The following is a 24060-nucleotide window of genomic DNA, read 5'->3' as shown; positions in this document are numbered from 1 at the left end:
AAGAGGTTTGTTCCTACCCTAGGATACGCAGTCTACATTAGATATCCTTTTTGAGATATCACTGGGAGATTCACTAATAAGTTGGCATTTTTTCCTGCTCATTATTTAGAGAATTATGGCTTGAAATATATTCCTGACATCCAGCTCCTTTGGGAATGGGATGCAGGGCTCTCAGAGTACATAGGAAGGACACACAAATATATCCATAGATATAAACTTAGAGAAAAATGGTAATACATGCGGCAGAGACTTTGTAATTATCCTTTGGTGGTTGCAAATGCAGTATGTAAAACATCCTTGGGAAGACTATGGCTTTGCTGGTTAATACCATTTGTTGGAAGACAAAGCATGAATAAAACCCAAATAATCCTACATATGATTCTATCATTCTATATGAATGACTCAGGGGTATGTTGACTACTTAAAAGTTGGAAGGAAGGAACATCAATGTTTGTCTTGGTTATTGCATATGATTTAAATTTGTTTTAAAATTACATGAGCTAAAACTATCTTTTTTATCTCCAACCAAAATTATCAGAATTTGCGAGAGTCTTGCTGGGAAAAGGCAGGGTACTTCTTTGATCTTCCGGATTTCTTATCATGGAAAGCAACAGGTGCCACAGCAAGGTATGCAGAGTATTATGGCATGTTTTATTTTTCCCCATCTCTTTTCTTGAGCCAGCTTTTTGTTTCATTTATTTTGACTGTATATAATGTACATACACCTGCATATGATTTAAGTTACTTGGAAACATCTTGAACCTATCTTCTGTAGCTGTTGTGCATTCCTGAACAAAATGGTTCCTGTGGGCATTTTTAATTCTTAATAAATCATTGTAACCATTGGTTCTTTAATTCCACACTCCCATATCTGGAATTTGAGCCAAGTCAGTACCAGTGTCAGTCTTGGAGACAACTGCTAGGGCATTATATTTCACAGGAGATAAAGCACTTCTTTCCAGTTTAAGCTAAAAAATGCAGATTTTACACCCTCCTTCGGATCTAAAGGGAGAATGGCTAAGGGTTTGAGAAATCCAAATGAATGTTGTTGTTTTTTCTTTTGAGAGTTTATAAGCTGCTAATACCAGTTCTTGATCTTGAAATAAGCTTCTTAGGAAGCTTATGCATTTCTTTTAGGAGCAAGATTCTAGCATATACTATATATGCTAGAATCTTGCTCCTAAAAGAAATGCATAAGCTTCCTAAGAAGCTTATTTCAAGATATATATTCTTATTCTGACTTGTAAAAGTTGATGTTTTGCTCAGTATATTTTGTATTATAGAAATAAGAGAAACACAATCTGGAATGAAGATAACTTCATTATATTTGCTGTAGCTGTAACGGACTGTCATTCATAAAACCAGCCATTAACATGGCCAGCCTTTATTAAAATTGAGTCATAAACTTAGTATTAATAAATCGGGGATATAATTCAAAGGCTAACCTGAGCAGCCAATATTGAAAATTCTGACCTTAATCTTGATGGAGCAAAAGATCTAATAGTAGCAATACATTTGAGTTTCACATCTCTTCTGGGACCGTTTTTCCAAGACTGAAGCGAGCAAGGTCTTTGTGTGCAATCTAATTTTGAAATGTTCCCCCTTTGAAGAATTTCTGCCCACCCTGTTGGAACATCCAAGCCTGGACATTGTTATATACTGTAATTCAACCCTGTTCTGTCCCCAGCTGGCTACTTGCTAGGAGTTTTGGGAAAAGAGCATATTTCTGATCATCTATTATTTTGATATTGTTTATGTAACCTTTAGGTGTGTTGTGGGGAGGTAAAATAAAGCAGGAGTTGTAAAGGGAGATGCTGAGATGATTATCTTTTAAGTAAATGGACTTTTGAAAGAGCAAGGCTGAGGCTGCTTTGTTCAGCAGATAAGGCTAGGCGGCTACATCTCTCCCCCACTCCTTCCACAGGAACAATATCACTGTGTGGCCATTGCCTGCCTCCCTGCCTGCTTAATCTTTTTAATCTGCTGGGAAATGAGCAATCGGATTAAATGGCAAGAATTTACACATAGTTTATGCTCTCCCACGTGTGATACTTCAGTGTGGTTCTGTGGTAGAGAGAAAGGTCGATTGAAATTAGCGTAACTGGATGCAGATGCAAGCAGAGGCCTCATGAATAATGCTTTAAGACCTCTTGGAAGTGATGCAAGAATAGTTGAGGCTGTATTTCTGATGTGGTTTATTGCCTAAGGGGTGATAGTACAGGAGTTACCTTTAACCTTCCTCCATCTTTTTATTCTGTCTGGGGCAGGGGTTTACAACATTGGCAGCTTTCAGATGGGTGGACTTCAACTCCCAGAATTCCCCAGCCAGCCTTGCAGGCTAGGGGATTCTGAGAGTTGAAGTCCACCCATCTGAAAGTTGCCAAGGTTGAGAAACCGTGATCTGGGGACCCCTTCCTTAATTAAAACTATGCAGTTCTTTAAAAGGAAAAAGTATGATGAGCATCTGTCATAAATAACCCTCACATATATCTTCTCATATTTCAAATTATTTGGTGCACACTTGTGTATAGAGTGTCTGCTATGTATGGAGTTGGAGTTAAAATTTAGTGTGGTTATAATATATTTGTAGTATTTAATTAATATTTATCATGGTCATAGACCAACATGATAAAATGAATATGTATATCCAATAAAAGTACATTTGTAGCACGTATTACTGATCATTGGAATTTGGTTCTGTTGCCAGTAAAGGTGGTATATTTTGAGGGAATGCCTACAGTCAAAGGCATTCCCTCAAAAGATACAGGATACACCTCAATGGAATTTGCACTCTTAAGTACTCAATCTTATGACCAGATCTGGATCTCTCAAAGATCTTTGCCTGCAATTCCTTCTTGTCCAGTGGATGCCATGAATCAGTATTCATCTGCACCCTCCAGTAGAGACTCACTGTACTGTATTTCTGTAATGGATGTGGATGATTATGATTTGGATTCCTCCTCAGTGTCGCCTTCTCCATCCATTTATCCCCCTGTTGTTGAGGTGGGGGATTCCCTCATTTTCTCCTTCTTAAACAGGGCTTTTTTGAAATACCTGCAGAATAAAGCTAGTCTTATGAAATCATGTAGATACATAATAATAATAATAACAACAACAACAACAACAACAACAATAATAATAATAAGTTATTAAATTTATATGCTGTCTGACTCCCAACGACTCTGGGTGGTTTACAGTTGTTAAAACATTTTAAAAACAAAGAACAATACAGAAAACATAAACACAGCACAAGACAAAGGGGCATCGATGGCAAAGGGGAACAGGAAGGAAGAAAGGGGCATCAATCATCCTCTCCAAAGGCCTGGGTGAAAAGCCAGGTCTCTAAGGCCCTTCAAAATCCCAGTAGGATGGGAGCTTTTCAAATTCCGGGGAGAACCTCAATGGAATTTGCACTCTTAAGTACTCAATCTTATGACCAGATCTGGGTCTCTCAGAGATCTTTGCCTGCAATTCCTTCTTGTCCAGTGGATGCCATGAATCAGTATTGATCTGCACCCTCCAGTAGAGACTCACTGTACTGTATTTCTGTATTGGATGTGGATGATTATGATTTGGATTCCTCCTCAGTGTCGCCTTCTCCATCCATTTATTCCCCTGTTGTTGAGGTGGGGGATTCTCTTGTCTTTACAGGATATTTAGGCTTTCACTCAGCAGATCTTGGTATGACTTATCCTCTTGGATTGAAGGTGAAATAACTAAATCAGTGAATGCAGAGTCAGTTTGGTTCAAGACGCTATAATGATGCTGATTCAATTATTCATATGTTTAGTTTTGCTTTGGGTGGCCTGGACAAACCTGTCTTCAAAGTCATGGTAATTTGTGAAGCACTGGCTCTTCTTTTAGCACCTTCCCCCCACAATTGTCATTGAAGCTTCTCAGATTCAGGTGAAATATGATTGGTTTTTACATTTTGAGGGGATGGTAGTGGTGGCCCAGGCAGTCACCAGGAATCCACAGTGACTTGAAGGCTTGCACACACACACACACACACACACACACACACAGAGTGGTGGAGAGATATTGTTGGAAATTCAATATGATGACTTGAAAGTTGTTATTCCAAAGTTATATTTTTGGGACTCTGTCCAAATATTAGACTTCCCTGGATAATTGTAATTAAAATGGCTTTTTTAGCTTAGCAATGGACAACATAAAGGGATTGACTCAGCTTCTGCAGTCTCCTAATTAGTTCTGTAATGGCACAGATAATCAGCATAGTGCAGCCACACTTTCAAGCCTTTGGGCTGGGATTGTCTTCCCTCCACAAAAGAAAAGGGAATTTGGCTCTTGCAATGTACATACAGATTCCAGGGCTAGGATGACATGAAAGAGCATCTACTGCATATCAAACTGTTGGAAATGATAGCTATCTTTAAGGCACTGTAAGTTTTCAATTGCCTGGTTGCAAGAAGTATGACGCAGGTACTTACTAGCAATTTCACAGTAGTATGAACTCTGAATAAGCAGGATGGGTCCAGTTTGTTTTCTGCTTTATAACTTAGCATCAACAAATGGAACTAGTGCATTTCATGCAATAATTTTCTGGTAGTGGTTCAGTTCAACAGTCAGGGTAGTGTCTTGGTGGAGCTCCACTCATTTGTCCTCTGTTCTTTTTTGCACTGAATGGACCCTATCTGTAGATATGTTTGTTACTCAAATTAGTTGGTTGTGAGCAATTTTGTAGCAGTAAAGATCTTGGCCTTGGGTCTTTGTCTTCCAATTCTTCTGATCTCAAAGGTTTTTTTTTTAAACGTTAGTTTTCTCCATTTCTTACAAGTCTTCAAGTTGTGGCCAATGCTGTCCATTATGATGTCAGTAATACTAAGTATCTCCTGACAAAGTTTGCTCCTCTCATCTATCTTGGAGACTTTTTATTTTCCATTTGTCCAAAAGGCTAAAACTTTTCTCAGTTGGCAGTGGCACAATTGTTCACCTGGAGCTGGCAATCTTCAGATTGATAGCTTGGAGAGGATGTTTTAGGGCTCTTCTTTGAACACAGTGGCTCAAATTCTATGTATGGCATGCAAACCTGCTGTGCACGCAGCTGTTCTATAAAATGGCTGAGATTTGTCTCTCTTTTTGCTTTCACTGAATTTTTTCCCTGTTATGTTTGGAATTTTTGTGTTTATAATCTTGCCTTTTTTTCTTCAAATAGCAGTATTCTGGGCACACTACGTCCTATTGACTTCTGCTTTTTCTTCCTCATTGATACGCAGTTTGGGAAAATACCTTTGAACATTTTCACTTCAAGTGCATCATATTTGTATTGAATTTGCTTCTAGTTTTCTCTCAGGTGATGGGCAAAACTTTTGAAACTTTAGCTATCTTCTCACTTCACTCTTTTATTTAGAAGTTAACATTCTTTGTTATCATACTGTCATCATGATATTCCAGTGAAATTTTCACCCTGTGTTTGGATGAGCTATATCTTTCATTTCATAGGGATAAGATGATCTTGTGACTGGATATAACCTTTCTTCCCAAAGTTGTCACTGAATTTTATCTGCCACAGGAGCAGGTGTTGCCTGCAGTTTTTCTAGATCCATTGGAGGATTCTCTTCATGCATGTGATATGTTTGTCATCTCCCTTGACCAAACTGCTCGGTTTTATAAGCATACTCATTCTCTCCTGTTCTATGACCCTTGGTCAGTGTAGAGATAGTAAAACTTTTTAACAGTGCATGGAGTTGGTTTATCATCCCAAATTCAACAGCTTTTCACAAAGTGATAAGGCTCTGAAATATATAACAAAAGAAATCTCATTTTGAGTTATACAGATGTTTTAAGATTAAGTTTCTGAATATCACATAGAAAATTCCTGATTTGTTTTTTTCTCTGCATAGGTTAAATGCAACATTTTGTTTTGCTGCCACTTGTCAAACAATCATACCATTAATCCATAAATCATCACTGTGGCAAGATCTTGAGAGACTTTCTACATTATTTTCTGATTTGTTCTGGTTCTCTTTTTTTTTTTTTTGCAATGTTTAATTGCTATATCATCAGCTAAAGCAGCACCTCAGCATTCTATCTGAATTGAAACATCTGAACTGGGTGTTCCTTAAGATCTAATTTCTGCAATCTGAAACATTTTATAAATTTGCTTTTTTAAAAAAATGTGCTTCAGTTCTTGATGGATAAACCTGTTCTTTCACCTTTAGAAAACCAAATGAACTAGTTCAGTACTGAAAAGCTGAGATGATGGGGATGGAGGCAGAAGTTGTAGTGGGTATTTGGCTGGCTGGCTGCCACAGAGGCGAAAAACTCTGAGCCAACCATGAAGTCATGCCGAATTTAAGGAGTTTCACTAATCCAAAGCACGGTGTCTTAATTTGACAAAGTAAAGTCTTCTTGATAAGCTGACTTATTAAAAAAGACTGTTAAATGATATGGGGAGGGAATAGTGCTTGTAAATTTTAGGTTGAAAATGAGAAATATAATGATATGAGAGGAGAATTCACTTTTCCTCCCTTTCTTTGACTAACTCCCCCAGCCTTGAGCACAGCATTGGCACTCTGCTCTTCCTGCAGTTCTAGGGGTATGTGAAGGCTTCATATGAAATTTGAGAAATGTATGTACTTTTCTATTTCAGGAAAATGAACTCAGGAATTGAATGTGTATGTTGTTGGCTGTGAGGCTGCAATTTTACCCAGTGTGGCTTGGCTTTTTTATTTTTTAATAGTGAGTAAAAAATGCCAAGTCCTTTTTAAACAGAATACAGACATTCCCTTCTCCATTTCCTAAAGGAACTGATTTATTAATCTTTTGTGCATTTCTTTTTTCTTTACAGCAGTTTTAAAAGCCAAAGGGGTTACTTTACCCCAGAAAAATAATTGTTCCCTATGCTGTCTTCTCCTTCTTTTTAAACTTTTGTCTGAGTTGATAGATACCCAAGTTTGGCAACAATTTGTTAACTTTATAAAGATTTGTTAACAATCTGTATATAGACAGTAAGGATCAAGGATAGCCACTCAGAGACATGTGAGGTATACTGTGACCTTCCATAACTCCTATGTACATTTTTAAAGAAGATGTCAATGAATTCATACTTGCAAGGGCCTTAGAGTAAAATAAACAGAAGTGGTTTTGCCTCACTGCCCATTACTCAGAAGCCATGTTCTTGTTAGGATGGAATCCAAGCAGGAAATATCTTATCCTCACCAGGGAAGAAGAAACTAAACTCCAATTTTATCTAACTCTGTGATTGATGTAAACTACCTTCTCTCAGAAGGGGCTTAGAGTTGGTTAGGGGCTGAGTCCATTTCTTGAGAAGCAGTTGACAAGACCCATGCTGCTTTTAATTTGAACATTTGCATCCAGTTACCACTGAATGCTTAAGAGGAAAATGAGGATGGAATTGAGAGGTTGGAGATCAATGCAGCTATCAGGCGAAATTCTCAATAGATAAATTATCTGCCTATCACAGAAACTCAGAGGCATGTATGGTCTCATCATGCAAAGAATTTGAGCAAGATTGCACAATATTTTGGTCATATTTGTAGAAATACATAACTGACAGAGGTGTGTGTTTTGTTAGCTGCTTCCAATCTTCAGTGCACAAAGCCCTGTTCAGACATTAATCCCTCAGGAAGTTAGAATTGTGAGATGTGGAACATAGGACCTGCCTCCTCCCCAGAGCTTTCATCACACAACTCTATCATCATCTTCATTTTTGAAAGTAAACATCTGCTCTATGGATGTAGGGCCCTATGTGATTTGTAACACTGCATGGAGCCTACTTCTCATGAAAGATGGCAAAGTTGGGCAGCAATGAAACTGGTGATGCCAGCTTATAAATAGGTGAGACAGCCTCTTTATTATGTAATTCTAAAAGTGCATCAGATCCAGAAAACTAAGCAGAGGGAGTGATCTTTGAGCAGCTACTGAATTCTCTTTCAGTTCAGGATGTTTGCCTGAATACCTTAATGTTTTAAAGTTACTCATTACCAATGTAATAGAAAGGGAAGGGAGGAGAGGAGAGGAGAGGAGAGGAGAGGAGAGCCACCCTTAACTTGAGGGCTCATTCATCAACTGGTGAAGTTGCAATCAATGCTTGATATGTTTAGGCTGGGTTCATCACATATAGGAGACATGTGATCTGTTGATACTAGCTTATTGTGTGACACCAGCCTGTTGTGGTTTATTCAATACACTCTAGTTAGGCAAATAATAGATTACTGTGATGTATATACCAGGTTTTGTTCTCTGTCTTTTTTTACCCACATCATCTATGTGCAAGCTGAACCCCAAAATCATGTGCAGCCTTCTGTGCTTCTTGCAGGTGCCCGTTATTCTTCCTGTTGGCCTGATCTCCCAGCAACCTGCCAACCTAGCTTTTTCTTGGGGTAACAGGAAAACACAGTTGTAGGATGGAAGTAGCTTTTCTTCAGCCTACTAAACAAGTGCTCTTTTTTTAAATAAATGAAAATGGAGGATGGGGAATGGAGTGGGTAGTATAAGAGACTATGAGTGTGCAACTTCCAATCCACCGTCTGATTTGGCTTGTGACTAGTTAGGGTGCCATTGTGACAGTCTCAGGTAGAGATGTCAGTTGTTACACCTAGGCTCTGTCAAGAGCTATTGGGGTTTTCAGAGACATGCTGTGACAAATCTGCAGGGCAGATAAAGAAAGGTACAGTCACTTGTATTTGCTGTGACAGCTTTCTGAAAGATAACGTAATGTCAGTAATAGGCAAACAATCCATACCCTATCCTTTGAGTTATAAATATTGATATTTTTTAACTGTGTTGAATTTTAGCTTAAGCATGTTAAACCAGAATCAGGTTACCTTTTTTTTAAAGTAGAATCAGGTTACATTTCGTGTATACATGTTTATACAGTATTAAATTTGCTTTCGTTTTAATTGGGCAGATACGAATATTGTAACAGTAACTTATTGTAACTTCATTTGCAACAGATACCACTTTTGTCTAGCTGTATAACTTTTAAAATATGATACTATGTTTGACATTGTAAAGGCTTATAATTTTTTTAAAACAAACTTATTTATAGACTGTTATTATTTGCTTATGGTAAAATATCTTCCTTAAAATCTATCGTTATTTATTTATTTTAAGCATCAGAACATAGCTTCTCCTTTAATCTGAATGCTAAACTTGTTGGTTGTAAATTAGTATGTCTCTGTCTCTCTCTCTCTCTCTCTCTGTGCGTGTGTGTGTATGAATAATACAGTATTTTTATCTTATTTATAATATGTCTTTTATCATCTTTCCATTAAGCTGTTCCTCACATAATAGGGATAAGTCATAATTCAGCTAACAACATTTATATATGTTAAAAAAATCAATGCCAGTTTTTATTAGTATATATAACATGTAATTACATTTTAATTGACATATCCTTAAGCTCTGGTTAAGAGTAGTATAGAAGAATAAAAGCAGTGGAGAAAAAATAGAAGATTAAAATTTTATTTATTACTGGCAGCATAGGGACTGCTATTGTATGCAGATTCTAAAGTTCAGATTATTGTTATTATGGTTGGTTGCACAGTCAGCCAGATGTTTAGACTGGATTTGGCATTTTTGTCCACCTATCAAGTCCTTCCAAAGGACCTGGGATAGGCGGATGTTGTTGTTTGATGGGGTTAAAGGTATCGTTGCAGGATATAAGCTGTTCCAAGTGAAGCTCCCTTTTGCAATTTACTGATGGTGATTTTGCCAATGCCGATGGTGTTTGTGGTACTCCAGATGTTTTGGGATTGCAGCCAAGGCACTTATTACTATTGGTACTATCTTTGCTTTCTTTTGCCACAATCATTTTATTTCTATTTGCAGGTCTTTGTATTTTGTGATTTTCTCCAGTGCTTTCTCTTCTGGTCTGCTGTCTCCAGATATTGCAGTGTCCACTATCCAGACTTTTTTTGTCTTTCTTATCAACAATTGTTAAGTCTGGGTTGTTGTGTGGCAGGTGCTTCTCTCTTTGAATTCTAAAGTCCCAGAGCACTTTAGCTTCTTCATTTTCTATTACTTTATCTGTTTTGTGGTCCCACCCATTCTTGCTTGCAGGCAAATGGTATTTCTTGCAGATATTCCAATGCACCGTTGTTGCTACTTTGTCGTGCTGTTGTTTGTAGTCAGTCTGTGGGATCTACTTGCAGCAGCTAATAGGTGGTCCACTGTTTCTTCAGCTTCTTTGCAGAGGTGGCATTTGCTGTTTCTGTCTTCTCAGTTCTGTCTTTGTATGCATTTATTCTTAAGGCTTGGTCTTGTGCAGCCAGAATTAGCCCCTGTGTCCCTTTCTCCAACTTTCCTGCTCTTAGTCATTGCCAGGTCTTGTTGTTATCTGCTTTGCCTGCTAGTTTTTTTTTGGGGGGGGGGGACTGGCCATGTAATACTTTGCCTTGGCCTGGCAGATGGCCTGGCAGATGTTTTTGATGTTTGATAGCCACGCCCTGACTTGTTCACTATTGTTGACAGAGGAATCAGTGCAATGACAAACAGTAGTGGTGATAGTGAGTGTCCTTGAAAGATTCCTCTCTCCATGTTAACTTGTCCCAGTCTATCACCCTTGACCAGCAACCCAGCCTTCCATTGTGCCACTGATCTTTGCACAAAGCTTCTGATGTTTCTACTGACTCCTGTTATTTCTAGGCACTTGATTATCCAGTCACGTGGTAGGGAGTCGAATGCCTTCTTGTAATCAATCCAAGCTACATTCAAGTTGGTCTTCCTTCTCTTGCAGTTTTCCAAAATCATCTTGTCAATTAGGAGGTGATCTTTTGTTCCTCTACTGTTTGGGCGGTTTCCTTTCTGCTCAGAGGGAAAGAGCTTGTTTTCAAGTAGATGCTGTTGCACTTCATCAGCTACCACACCAGTTAGCAATCTGAAAGTTGTTGGTAAGCAGGTAATTGGCCTGTAGTTGCCTGGTGCTTCCCCTTTTGTTGGGTCTTTCATTATTAGGTAGGCTTTGCTAGATGTTAACCTATCTTCAATTTCAGCTCCTTGCAGTATGTTGTTAAACTGCTTGGCAATGAGTGGGTGCAGACCAGTCAGATGTTTCAACCAGAAGCCATGCAGTTCATCTTTACCTGGTGCTGACCAATTCTGCATCTTCCTTGCCCTTTTCTCCACCATTTCTGCTGTTATTACACATTCTTTTATTTCAGCTTCTTTTTTATTCTTGTTCACCTCCTTTATCCAAGCTGCATTCCTGTTGTATTTCTTTGGGTTGTCCCATAGCTGTGCCCAGAACTGCACTGTTTCTTCTTTGTCAGGTATTGACTGGTTCATTGCAATCCCTCCATTGATGGATTGATAGAAACATTTCCGATTCAACTGAAATAGGAGATTCTGCCTATAGTGTGCAATTCAAGCGTTGTATCTGCTGATCTTTTTGGCTATGGGTGTTATTTGCTGCTTTATTATTACCAGTGCTTCTTTGATCTTCCTTGTTTCTAGGTGATATTTCTTGATCGGCGCCGCGCAGCACCCGGCCGTTCTCCCGCCCCACCGCGCCGCGCTGTGCCCGGCCGTTCTCCCGCTCTGCCGCGCAGCACGGCGCCTGGCCATTCTCCCGCCGCGCCGCGCCGTGCCCGGCCGTCTCCCGCCGTGCCGCGCCCGGCCGTTCTCCCACTGCACTGCGCCGCACCCGGCCGTTCTCACACCGCGCTGCGCCCGGCCGTTCTCCTGCCCCTGACGCATGGTCCGCAGATGCCAGAATGGATTAACGGTAATTACATCGAACCTTATGGGAAAATTTGCTTCGGGGTGCGACCAAATTCGGAGGGTGGAACAGATTAACCGGATTTACATTGAACCCTATGGGGAAATTTGCGTCGGGTTACGACCAACTCGGGATATGCCCAGAGTCACGGAACGGATTAAGTTCGTATCCTGAGGTACCACTGTAACTTGCTCTGGAACATAGGCTGTACACTTTCTTTGGCTTGAAATGATCAGTATAAAAAGGAATTCTACCATACATATAGTTTCTGCAAAGCAACCTATGAATAATTATTTAAAATGCCAAAAGCAATTACTTCTAGCAAGTGTAAAATGTCATCTTCAGTCTCTTTAACATGGCAGTTACTGAAACAAAGAAAAACCTCTTTGTTATATATGATAAAAACTAGGTAGGACAATTTAATTTAATGACTAAGTTTCCTTCACCAATTCCCCATACAGAAATACCTTGAAAAAATACTGCCTAAAGAAACTGCTGTGGGTCAGTTTTTGAATATATTAATGGGTTAAAGACCTTTTTAATGTGTTGGAACCTCACATCATCCATCTTATTACTGCTGAGAGCTGTACCTGAAAATTTACTGTCAGATCAAATTCTTTTTTTTAAATCTGAAATGCAAGTCTGATATTTTATTTTCATGAAGTCTGAATGCTGCAGCTTAAAAAAAGCTGTTTACCCTCATTCCAGACGTGAACTTTGGAAAGGTGGCAGAAAAAACAAACTAAACTGCTGTGCTTTTTTTCCCCACTGGATAGTCTGCATTCCTTTAAACTCTCTGAGATCAGACTTTTACCTCATTATTTTTCAAATTATTTGCCTAGAACTTAACCACTTTGACTCCTGCTAGAAATGAATCACCTTGCCATTCATTTTTTAGGAAAGCTGTTTCGAATTTTAAAATTTTGAAGTTATGTATTGTATTTTGAGACTTTTAATTTTTTCATTAAAATCATTTTCTTCTCTAATGCTGTTAATTTTAGTAGTAATTTCATTTAGTAATATCACCTTTTCTATATTTGAATATATTCATCTCTGTATGTTTTCCCTCTGTATAGTGATACCTTTTCTTTCCCTCATTAGCTTGCAAATAGCAGTTGCCTGTTTATATTCTCTAAATTCCTGCTCTGTGAATCTGCAGCTGCTAACAAAACCCTGGCAAAAAGTCCAGGACCTGTATGAACTAACTTTCAGAGCAGTTTAATGTGATACTGTTGGATGCATGCTAATAAGAGACAGAAAAAGTTTGTGGCTAAGAGACCAATTTAGGTTTGCTTGAAATTAGGCTTGATAGAAATACACTAGTGCTTAAAAGTTAGTGAACCCTTTTGAATTTTACATATGACCGAAAACATGATTTGTTCTCCACACAAGTCCTAAAACTAGATAAAGAGAACCCAGTTAAACAAATGAGTCAAAGACCTTTTACATGTTCATTTATTTATTGAGGAAAATGATCCGAAGCTACATATTTGTGTGTGGCAAAAGAATGTGAATCTCTAGGATTATCAGTTCATTTGAAGGTGAAATTACAGTCAAGTATTCCAATCAATGGGATGATAAACAGGTGTGAGGTGGGAAGTCCTGCCTTATTTAAAGAACAGAATTCTGGGTATTCACTATCAAAGTCTGATCTTCACAAGACATGGAAGTGTGTCATGGCTCAAATAAAGAAAATTTCTGAGGACCTCCGAAAAACAGTTGTTGATGCTCACCAGGCTGGAAGGGGTTATAAAACTATTTCTAAAGAGTTTGGACTCCACCAGTCCATAGTCAGGCAGTTCATGTACAAATGGAGGCATTGTCATCCTCCCCAGGTATGGCCAGCCAACCAAAATCACACCAAGAGCAAGGTGTGTAATAATCTAGGTGGTCTCAAAGAACCCCAGGGTAATGTCTAAGGAACCAAAGTCTCTACTGCATTGGCGAATGTCAGTGTTCATGAGACCACCATCAGGAGAACACTGAACAACAATGGTATGCATGGCAGGGTTACAAGGAGAAAGCTACTAATCTCCAAAAATAGAGCATTGCTGCCCATCTACAGTTTGTGAAAGACCATATGGATAAGCCAGAAGGCTATTGGAAGATTGATCTGTGGACAGATGAGACCAAAATAGAGCCTTTTGGCTTGAATGAAAAGTGTTATGTTTGGCGAAAGGGAAACACTGCATTCCAATATAAGAACTAGGATGGCTTGCCATCATTGATGGAATTGTGAATTCTGCATTGTACCAGCAAATTCTACAGGAAAATGTCAGGGTTTCTGTCTGTGAACTGAAGCTGAAGAGAAAATGGGACATGCAGTAAGACAGTGACCCAAAACACACAAGTTGTGTGACCAAAGAATGGTTAAAGCAGAAGAAAGTTAATATTTTGGAATGGGAAGTCAAAGTTCTGACTTTAATCCTATAGAAATGTTGTGGAAGGAATTGAAGTGGGCATTTCATGTGAGGAAGTCCACCAACTTCCCTGAGTTGAAGTGTTCTGCAAGGAGGAATGGGCTTAAATTCCTCCAAGCTGATATGCAGGACTGATCAACAGTTATTGGAAATCTTTAGTTGAGGTTTTTGCTGCCCAAGGGGAGCACATGAGTTACTGGAAACAAAGGTTCACATACTTTTGCCTCATACAAATATGTAGCTTTGGATAATTTTCCTCAATAAATAAATGAACAAGTATAATGTTTTTGACTCATTTATTTAATTGGGCTCTTTTTATCTAGTTTTAGGACTTATGTGGAGAACAGGTCATGGTTTAGGTCTTATTTATGCAGAAGTGAAAATTCAAAAGGTTTCACAAACTTTTAAGCACCACTGTATTGCATTGTGTTTTTTTCCCCTATGGAAATGTTTCACTTTGCCGAGATCACACTTTCTTTCTAAAACAAAGTGGTCCAGAGCATGAACCCTACCTGGTCCTAGAGGCCAGCATGATGCTTTGTGAAAATTCTGATTGAGGAAAAGGTTTTGTCTATTCATTTGCTGAATTACTTCAGAGATAAGTAATCCTGTCTCCCAAGGTCATTCCTACATACTATTACAGCAACTTACCCCATACCTTCATGGATCTCAACTATTTCATCACAGCACAGAGATTTTGTAGGTTAACCTGTACAGTATTCTTCCTCTACTTCAGTGGTTTGCTTCTGTCAATACAGCCTGGCTATATGCTATTTCTAGGATCAGTGGCAGGATTTCTCTGAATACTATTGCTTCGGTACTATTTGTTGAGTTCCAAAGAGGCATCTGATTAAGTATTATAGGAGATAGAATGCTGGACCACATGGACTTTGGTCTGACTTGACAGGGCTAGTCTTATAGTCTTATGACTGTAATAACTATGACTTTGACAAATTTATACAATACATACACTTTACCCACTTTTGTTCATAAATCTGTTTTGGTCACATTTTTTCCCCAAAACTTTTATTAAAATATATAAAAAGTACAATTAAAATACAAATCAGAAAATATAGAAAAGAGAGAACTAAAAGAAAAAGACAAAAACTAAAAGAGATCAAATAGAAAGATGAAACAAAAAGCGACTTCCGACTATCTCCAATACAGATATAAGTACAAATTAAAAAAAATTGCTCTGGAAAGTAACCTCACTGTATTCAGTTCATCTATGACTTCTTTTCTCTAATTTCACGTATGCAGAATACAGGTAGTCCTCGACTCACAACAATAATAGGGACTGGAAAATTCATCATTAAGAGGTGTGGTCATTAAATGAGGCATTATGTGACTGCACCCGATTTTACGACATTTTTTGCAGTGGTCATTAAGCAAATCACTGTGATTGTTAAGTGAATCATGTGGTCATTAAGCAAATCATGCTGTCATTAAGTGAATCACACAGTTCCCCATTGATTTTGCTTGTTGGAAGCCAGCTGGGAAGGTCACAAATGGTGATCACATGACCCTGGGATGCTGCAACCATCGTAAATACACGCTGGCTTCCAAGCACCAAAATTTTGATCATATGACTGTGGGGACGCTGCAATGGTCGTTACTGCAAGGACCAGTCTTAAGTCACTTTTTTCAGTGCTGTCATAACTTTGAACGGTCGCTAAACAAATGGTCATAAGTCAACTACCTAGGTCTACAAAAATCCCTTGTCCAAGACAAAGCAAACCCTGAATGATAGGTTACTCCTGGACAGAGTTTTAAATGGTAGTTGTCTTGGCTAAACTGAAGGATAAATAATACAATACATAGCATTTATATAATGTTTTTATTTATATAAATGTTGTATTTAATGGTTCATATCTTAGGTTCATGTTTTAGAAGAGGCCATACCACATGGTGAGCTTCTCATGAATAACTACACTTATACCTGAACTATAACACAGTTTTCTTTCTTTTTTATATATAATTTTTATTAAAAGATTTTCACATAAGTAAAAGGTAAACATGAAATTATATAGAGTGAAATTAAGAAAAAAAGGATAAAAAAATAAGTAGAAAAGACAGTTCAGATAGAAAAAAGAAAAGATTTCCCATCTTCTTTACAGTAGATACAAACAAATTCATTATCTCTCCTCCCTCTTTTAAGTTACAACATGGTTCTTTTCTTCCCATATTCAACTCTTTCAAATCAGCAAATCCGTAAATCACCAATTCATTTTTTTCCATTTTCAGCAAAAAAACCCATGAGAGGTTTCCAGTCTTTTATAAAAGTACTTGTGGTCTTATCCCTGATCAAACAGGTAAGTTTTGCCATTTCTGCAAGTTCTACCAACTTCACAATCCACTCCTCCACTGTGGGTATTTCAGTATTTTTCTATCTTTGTGCATATAATAGTCTTGCTGCAGTTACCATATACAACATCAATCTTCCATGAGTCTTATATAATTGGCTATCCATAAGTCCCAATAAGAAAAGTTCTGGTTTCCTCTGAATATTGGTCTTTAAAATTATAATGATTTTCTACACAGCTGTAACATTCCAGAAAGCCAGTAACGAATCCCTCTTAGCATCTGTTTTGTACTTTTCCAGATTCATAATTTCTAGTATCTTCTTCTCTCTCTCTCTCTCTCTCTCTCTCTCTCTCTGTCCATATTATGATACAAATTTTATAATTTGAGTACATGAACATGGTATAGATACCCTGTATTCTTTAAAGGTTTAAATTGGGTTTAAAGACTGCTAGAGAATACTCAAAGATCAAAGAGTTCTTGTTACATTGTCTTTGAAAACAATCTAGTTGAGTATGCTATTTGCTTTTGAAACTATGTCCAGTGTTAAATATAACATGGAGTTTTGCCAAAGACAGCATGAAATCAGAGAAGAGTTATTGCACATCTAATTGTAGAATATTACAAGGACATTCAACTCCCCCTACCATTAACATTTGGACTCTTGAAATAACGTCTGGCTGAAATACTTTCACAGTGCTATATGGAAACAATATGATTACATTTTAATTAAAAATAAATATATTAAATCTTTAATATGGAGATGAAGAGCCTATGGCTCACTAGATGTTCTGAATCACAGGCCCACTTAGCTTGAACAATTGTGAGGAATATTGGGAGGAGTTATTAATCAGCATCTTGGTACTGTTAGCAATTGTGGAGTTCTTAGTAGATTTTTTAATGGACGTAGGGTTGGTAATCTTATGCAGTGACTGTATAAATCAATCAAATCAAATCTTCATTACAGTCATAGACCAGCATAAACTGTTCAACTTGTTTAATGTGTGTGTGTGAAGACTGCATCTCTGCCTAACAACTGTAAAATGCTATTATTATATCTATATACAAAAGAAAAAGTAGTAATATATAAACTATATTGTATTACTTTGTTAAGTGTTCTTGGTAAGGTATTTGGCAGAATTCTAAAGGACATAATAAATAACAAGGAGTAAGTACAGTGTGGTAATATGCCAGGCTGTGTAGATCAGATGTTTGCTCTTCAGCAATCATTGAAATATATATGAATGTGACAAAAGATGTTTGTTGTAGGGAGAGTATGAGAAAGTAAATAAGCTTGAATTATAAAATCTGTGCATGAACATGGAATTGATTTTTTTCTAAATATGTGAGATGTCCTCTTGGTTGTTTAATTTATTTATGGATAAATGTATAGCAGCTCTTCTGGATATTTCTATAGATTGATCTGAAAGCTAAAAGAAAATGTTCTCGAGGCTGACCCATGTGCTTAATTATTAAGGTAGCTCTAGTGCTGGTACGCATGGCAGCATAACAGGACAGTTTTAAGTTGGCTAGTTACGTTTTTAAGTAGTCTGTGTTTCACTGAAACAAAACCCAAAATATTTTGAGTTGGGTTTTTTTTTTAGATTTTTTTATCCCACTTTTATTCTTTTTATAAATAACTCAAGACAGCGAACATACCTAATACTGCTTCCTCTTCCTATTTTGGACATAAGAAACAGTGGAAGTACAGGGAAAAAAATCTTCATGTTCCCCTTTTCATATATAATTTTTATTAAGAATTTTCATTATAATAATAAAATCTAATACAAACTAAACTTAAAGAAAGAAAAAAGAATAGAGAGAAAGAGTAAAATGTGCAAGGAAAAAGGAAGAAAAAAGAAAAAGAGAAGAAAGAGAAAAGTAAGAATGTAATAAATAAAAAGAAATGAAATGAAATATATAAAGAAGTGACTTCCAACCTTCATCATAAGTATAAGCAAATTTAGTGACTCTTCACCCCCTCTAAGATTACAAACATTTATCTCTTCATCCCATATCCCATCTCTTATCTATAAACAAATCCATAAAACATCATCTTTTCAGTCCTGGTGTCAACAGAAAGTCCATAAAGGGTAGCCAGAAGTAACAACTTATCTTGTTTTAACCTTGATCAAATATACCAACTTTACATTCCTTCCTTTTACTTCTAAGAGTCTTAATCTCTAGTTCATTCCAATATTGTCATAGGATTTGATTTCTCTTCATTTCTTCTTTGTTCCATCATACAGAGTTCTTCAAGGCTTTAACAAGTCTCTTTTGCAAATCCAATAGGAAAAAATTATCTAGGTCACTCTCTTGGTTTATCATTGTATTTCTCTTTTAAATTTTAAAACCTCAGACAGTTTCTTTTGTAGATCTAGTGAAACATCCTTTTTTAAATCATTCTCTTGGCCTGCCAGTTGTAAATCCACTTTCAATACCATCTCTATCTTGTCAGATAAAATTTGTTCTACATCTGACATTTCTTCAATAACATCTTTTGGATATAGTCTATCCATAGAAAGCAAACATCATTACTGACATTGTTGATATTGTGGCTACTATTTTCTGATTCCATTCTTCAAAAGTCTCCATCAGTATTGTTATTGTCATAATGTTTTGCATGATCTTACTGGCCTGTATATCTTTCTTCTACCTAAAAATCTTTAGTTCCCTCTAGTGCTTAATTATTGAATTTTGAAATCATAAAATTGCTTACCTGTGTTATGTCTTATAAAAACTAAAACAGGATCTATTTCCCACAAGAAGCTGTTTGTTCTTTATAATTAATTCCAAAATCTTATTGTAAAAATTCAATATTCCAATTTTATTTGGACCCTTAGTCTAAGATCAAAATCTTATTTAGCTTTTTGCTGTTTATTTCAGATTCTTTAAATTCTTAAGCTTGTGATTAAAATTTTCTTTCGTTCAGGATTGAAAGCAGACTCACCTGGCGTTTTCAAACTTGTCATTCCAAAGATCTCTAACAGCTTAGAAATAGTTAATGAGCAATTTCCGAAAGTGACTAGAAAGTAAGGTTTACAAACTAGGTATCCTTTAAAAGTCTCTGCCATGGCTGCGAGCAAGATGGCTAATCCTGCCGTCAGTTCACCACACCTCCCTGGAAATCCCTTGTTCCCTTTTTTTCACCAGGAGCGCAGATAGATAGATAGATAGACAGACAGACAGACAGACAGACAGACAGAATTCTTGTAACTGCTACCAGCGAGCCGGTTTCCCAAAAAAATTGGTAGGAAAAAAAGTATTTTTCAGATCTCCTATTTTGGACAAATTTGTTTCATCCTATTTCTTTGCTGCCTTCTTTAAAATCAAGTATAATTATATGCTTCTTCCTTTGTCCTGAGTTTATGCTAATTGAAAGGACTGTGAAGAGAGATTACTTGGCTGGCTCTTAAACTGTCCCACACCCTTTTCAAATCAAAGACTACCTCCCAGACAAGAGGACATGCTGGCAGAAAATTAATTCCAATCTGCCCATCAACACAAATGGGGTTTCTTTAAAAATGTGTTAAAGGAAACCTTTTCTTAATCTAAGCTGTATATGTTTAAACCTAACTTTGCAGACAGAAACATGGGATATCTGTTTCCAGCTCAATATTTAAAGGTTTTCCTGCAATTTACTTTCTATTTTTTATTACTTTTTATTTGCTTTTGTTTCTCTTTCTGGCAGCCTTGCAAGAAAAAGATCACAGTTTCTTTTTGGTAGAAAAAGAACATTAGTGAAAGGGAGGGAGGGAGGAAGGAAGGAGCTGCCCCATATAGGGGAAATATATTTTCTGTCTGGTTGCCAGCATTTAAATCCTGTTTTATTTTAAAAGCCTTCTGATGTCTCCACAAATGAAAAGGCACAGTCTAATTCATAGAAGGCAGTCATGAACACTAAAAACTCTGCAAGCTAAATATCCAGTTTTGTTTTTTTTTACTTTTTTCAAATGTGCTCAAAATTAACTCCGAAAGAGTCAATGTTCAAGCAGCCAAGCAAACCAAAGTAGGCTTCAGCATAAAAAAAAAAAAAAAAGGAGGGAAAAAGCCAGTTTGAAGGCTTGATAAGTTTGAGTATGCACTCCATACCTATTATTTTTCTTCTGCTGATTACAGACCTTTTACAGTTCTTTTAAAGATGGATTCACTGCATTTATATAGGTAGTCCTTGACTTACGACCACAACTGGGACCAGAACTTCCATCATTAAGCAATGCGGTCATTAAGTGAGTTGTGCCTGATTTTACGACCTTTTTTACTGTGGTGGTTAAGTGAATCACTATGGTCACTAAGTGAATCATGCAGTCGTTAAGTGAATCCAGCTTCCCCCATTGACTTTGCTTGTCAGAAGCTCCCCGGGAAGGTTGCAAATGGCAATCATGTGACACTGGGACACTGCAACCATTGTAAATACATGCCGGTCGCCAAGCACCTGAATTTTGATCATGTGACCATGGGGATGCTGCAACAGTTGTAAGTGCGAGGACAGGTCATAAGTGACTTTTTTCAACGCTATTGTAACTTTAAACAGTTGTTAAAGAAATGGTCATAAGTCAAGGACTACCTGTAAAGGCATTCTGAATCTCAAAATCAGCAAGATCCTCAAGCACATGCACCCACCCACCTCACAAACTCAGCAGGACAAACCAATACTACACTACTATTGTTTGCATTTGTGTTCTACCTGTATTTCTTTTGAAGGCGGTGCATATATTTAAAGTCATAGGCATGAAATCCAACTTTACCAAAGGAGTCTTTATTGCAAAACAACTGTGGCTTATCTTCAAGGTAAACAGTCAGTGGCATGATGTGATGGGAAATAGTAAGATCCAGTATGGTACCCTATCTATGCCATGTGTTTCTAAAATGCCTGATGCTTTGCTCCAAAACTCCATACCTAGTTGATTCCACCTAGCTTAATCCAGTTGTAACCAGGACATGACCCATTTTTCCTGCTCTACTGGCTCAGGAAGGAAAATTAAAAATATACCATTGTAATTGCAAGAGGTAAGACAACTTCTAAGCATATCCCCCAAAACACACAGAACACTTGAATTAGTTCCAATCAAAATGATCTTGTTTTGATTCATGTTAGAACTAAACCAGATCATTCTGTGTTGTACATAACTCATAAAACATACATGTTTTGTTTTGAGTACAAACCATTGAGGTTTCTTTTGTAAACTCCACACAGGCTTCCAAATGAAGGCTGAAGCTTTTATAGACCTAAATAACAAGGACAGATTGGTCTGTTGTTTTTTAAAATGGAGTAAGTCAAAGTTGTATTTACTCAAAGATAATCTTTAAATCAGAGGAGCTTGAGAATTATGTTCAGGCTGGAGCATGATTCACATTAATTAATACACAAATATGTAGAACTGAATACTGTTAATCTACTGGTTTTGTACTTCTCCAGCCTTTGCAAGGCAATTTTCATTTTACAGAAATTATCACAGTGTGTAAGAAATGCATAGTTTATTATAAATCACACACCCAATCTGAATTGGTATAATAAACTTCAAATATTGGTTTATAGTAGAATTCATACAGTGTGTGAAACTTTATGTAGATTTCTGTTCCCTCTTCAAACCCCGCATGTTACAATGAAACTCAACATGTAATGAAAGCACTCTGTCTCATGCCTTCCTACCCTAAACAGAAGCAAATTTCAAGTTATTTGGTTGTGATACCTTGGAAATGTAATTCATAAAACATTACAAAATTAACATTGTTTGAAATGCATGTATTCTTCATTTGAAGCAATCATGGTTTGAGTATACATCAAAACCACTTGGTCACTAAATGCCAATGTGGTGTAGTGGGGTATGTGTTGGATTCTATCTGGGGAGAGCCAGGTTCATCCACTCTCAACCATGGAAACTCAATGATGCCTTGGGCCAGTCACTCTCAGCCCAACCTGCCTCATAGGCTTGTTGTGGGGAGAAAACAAAGTGAGAGCCCCTTTAAGCTGTCTTGAACTCCTGGAGAAAAGGTATACAAATCTAAATAACAACATAAATTGTTTTTCAGATAGCTGGTATATGAACAATATTTTCTGACTAAAAAGGAATGGAAAATTTGAGTCTCTAGAACGACTGAGTTAAAGCTTATCTGCCAAAATTGCCAGTAGATTGCTTACATTAGTGTAAAACGAGTTACCATTTGTATACCTATTTGAAACAGCTGATAAATTACCAGACTTCAACTAAGAGGCTGTGCTTAGTTCTTGACAAAATTCTTGTAGTTTTTCTTTTTTGTTTCTTTTTTCCTCAAATACCTGCTAAGCTTTCCTTTATTAATTTGAACTTGGATCATTTGCATTGGATGTTTACGAATCGTATGTCCTCCCCTGCTTTTGTTTATCTGCCTTTTGTGACATTTACTGAGAACATTTGTTATCTATTCCCAGCTGCTCAGGTCAACTTCTGGAGCCTTTCCTTGGCTGGTTGAGTTCCCTCCATTCCCCATTTTCTCACTAGCTCCTAAGAGGACAGGTTTCCGAGACTCTTTGTATGATACATTTCTCTTTTGTTCTTGGTTTTGCTCTTACTATGGAGGAGGGGCAGTCAAACCTGGAATGCAATTGTGCTCCTTCTCTGTAGCCAGGTGACTTGGTCTTACCTAGGCAGCCATACTTCTTTCTCAAATTTGCCTCCTGCAAGGGACACTGCTCCTTGTTCCTCACATACCTTTCTCCTGTTTGAGGGCTACTGAGGTTGGGTAACCGTGATAAGCAAACTCCTATTATGATCACAGCCCGTTTTGCATGAAACCTCTGTGACATTGCCATAGTTAAAAGATTACCTAGCTTCAGAGTATAGCATAATAGCCAGTGACGTCTGGGGGAGGGAGGCAAGGGGAAGCAGTGTTGCTTGAACCTGACATAGCTTAGCCCCTATTCGATTTGATATTGCACATGTACAAACAGGGCAGAGCTTTTGGTAGATCCTGCGGCCATCCCCGATTACCGCTGTTGCACTCTGCAACAATCTCAGTTTCAGAAGTGCTGCTTCACAATTTGAGCAAATTCTCTGAAAAATTCGTTTTGAAAAATCTTGCTTGTTTTAAAGTGTAGCAGAATGAAAAAGTTCTCCCTCCTGCCCACTTTGTTCTCTCCACTTGTTATCAGGTAAGGTGGATAGAGAATTTTATACCATGCGGGGACACTAGCTGATATTTCTGCATGGCAAATCTGTTTTTGTAACCACCCAATTTCTAAGTATTCTTTGCACCATAACATTATATATGATGAAGCTTCAAGTTATAGGCAGGCTGCAGAAAGGCAACTTAAGTATAAAAGAAAGTTATTTTAGACTGGGGTGGTAAGGCAACATTATCTGTAGTTTATGGATGTAGTCTGCCAACAGTTTTTTACTTCATTGTAAAGATGAAGCACAGTAAAATTAATTATTGCTATTAAATTCTGTGATCTTTAAGTAGGCTAATGTTGCAATTTTTCTGACAGTATGATCTTTAACTAACAAGGATTGTTACCCCTGTTGTTTTTGAGCTTTTAAGAAGCTAAATCTGATTGTATGCTAATGTATGTTAGCCATGGGACCACTTTACTGTTTAAAATTCTGTCCTTTTTTATAATATTTTGGTATTTTAATAATAATTTCACTTGCCTTT

The 24060-nt window shown here is 37.3% G+C and overlaps 1 protein-coding gene across 11 annotated transcripts in view; it reads left to right on the top strand.

Moving 5' to 3' along the window:
• FGGY (FGGY carbohydrate kinase domain containing) overlaps positions 1-24060 on the top strand; it is a 304303-nt gene that overhangs the window by 161670 nt on the left and 118573 nt on the right. For all 11 annotated transcript variants that reach the window (XM_088153195.1, XM_088153186.1, XM_088153193.1 and 8 more), the window contains one exon: positions 539-627. In XM_088153195.1, coding sequence (XP_088009321.1) covers positions 539-627 — 89 coding nt within the window. The remainder of the gene's footprint in view (positions 1-538; positions 628-24060) is intronic.

The sequence above is a fragment of the Python bivittatus genome, unplaced genomic scaffold, assembly GCF_059951505.1.
Source record: "Python bivittatus isolate LINGU-HERP-01145 unplaced genomic scaffold, Pbiv_v1 ctg000700_np1212, whole genome shotgun sequence".
Taxonomy (NCBI): domain Eukaryota; kingdom Metazoa; phylum Chordata; class Lepidosauria; order Squamata; family Pythonidae; genus Python; species Python bivittatus.
Note: the sequence above shows the minus strand (reverse complement) of the source record. Positions and strands in the feature narration are given on the sequence as shown.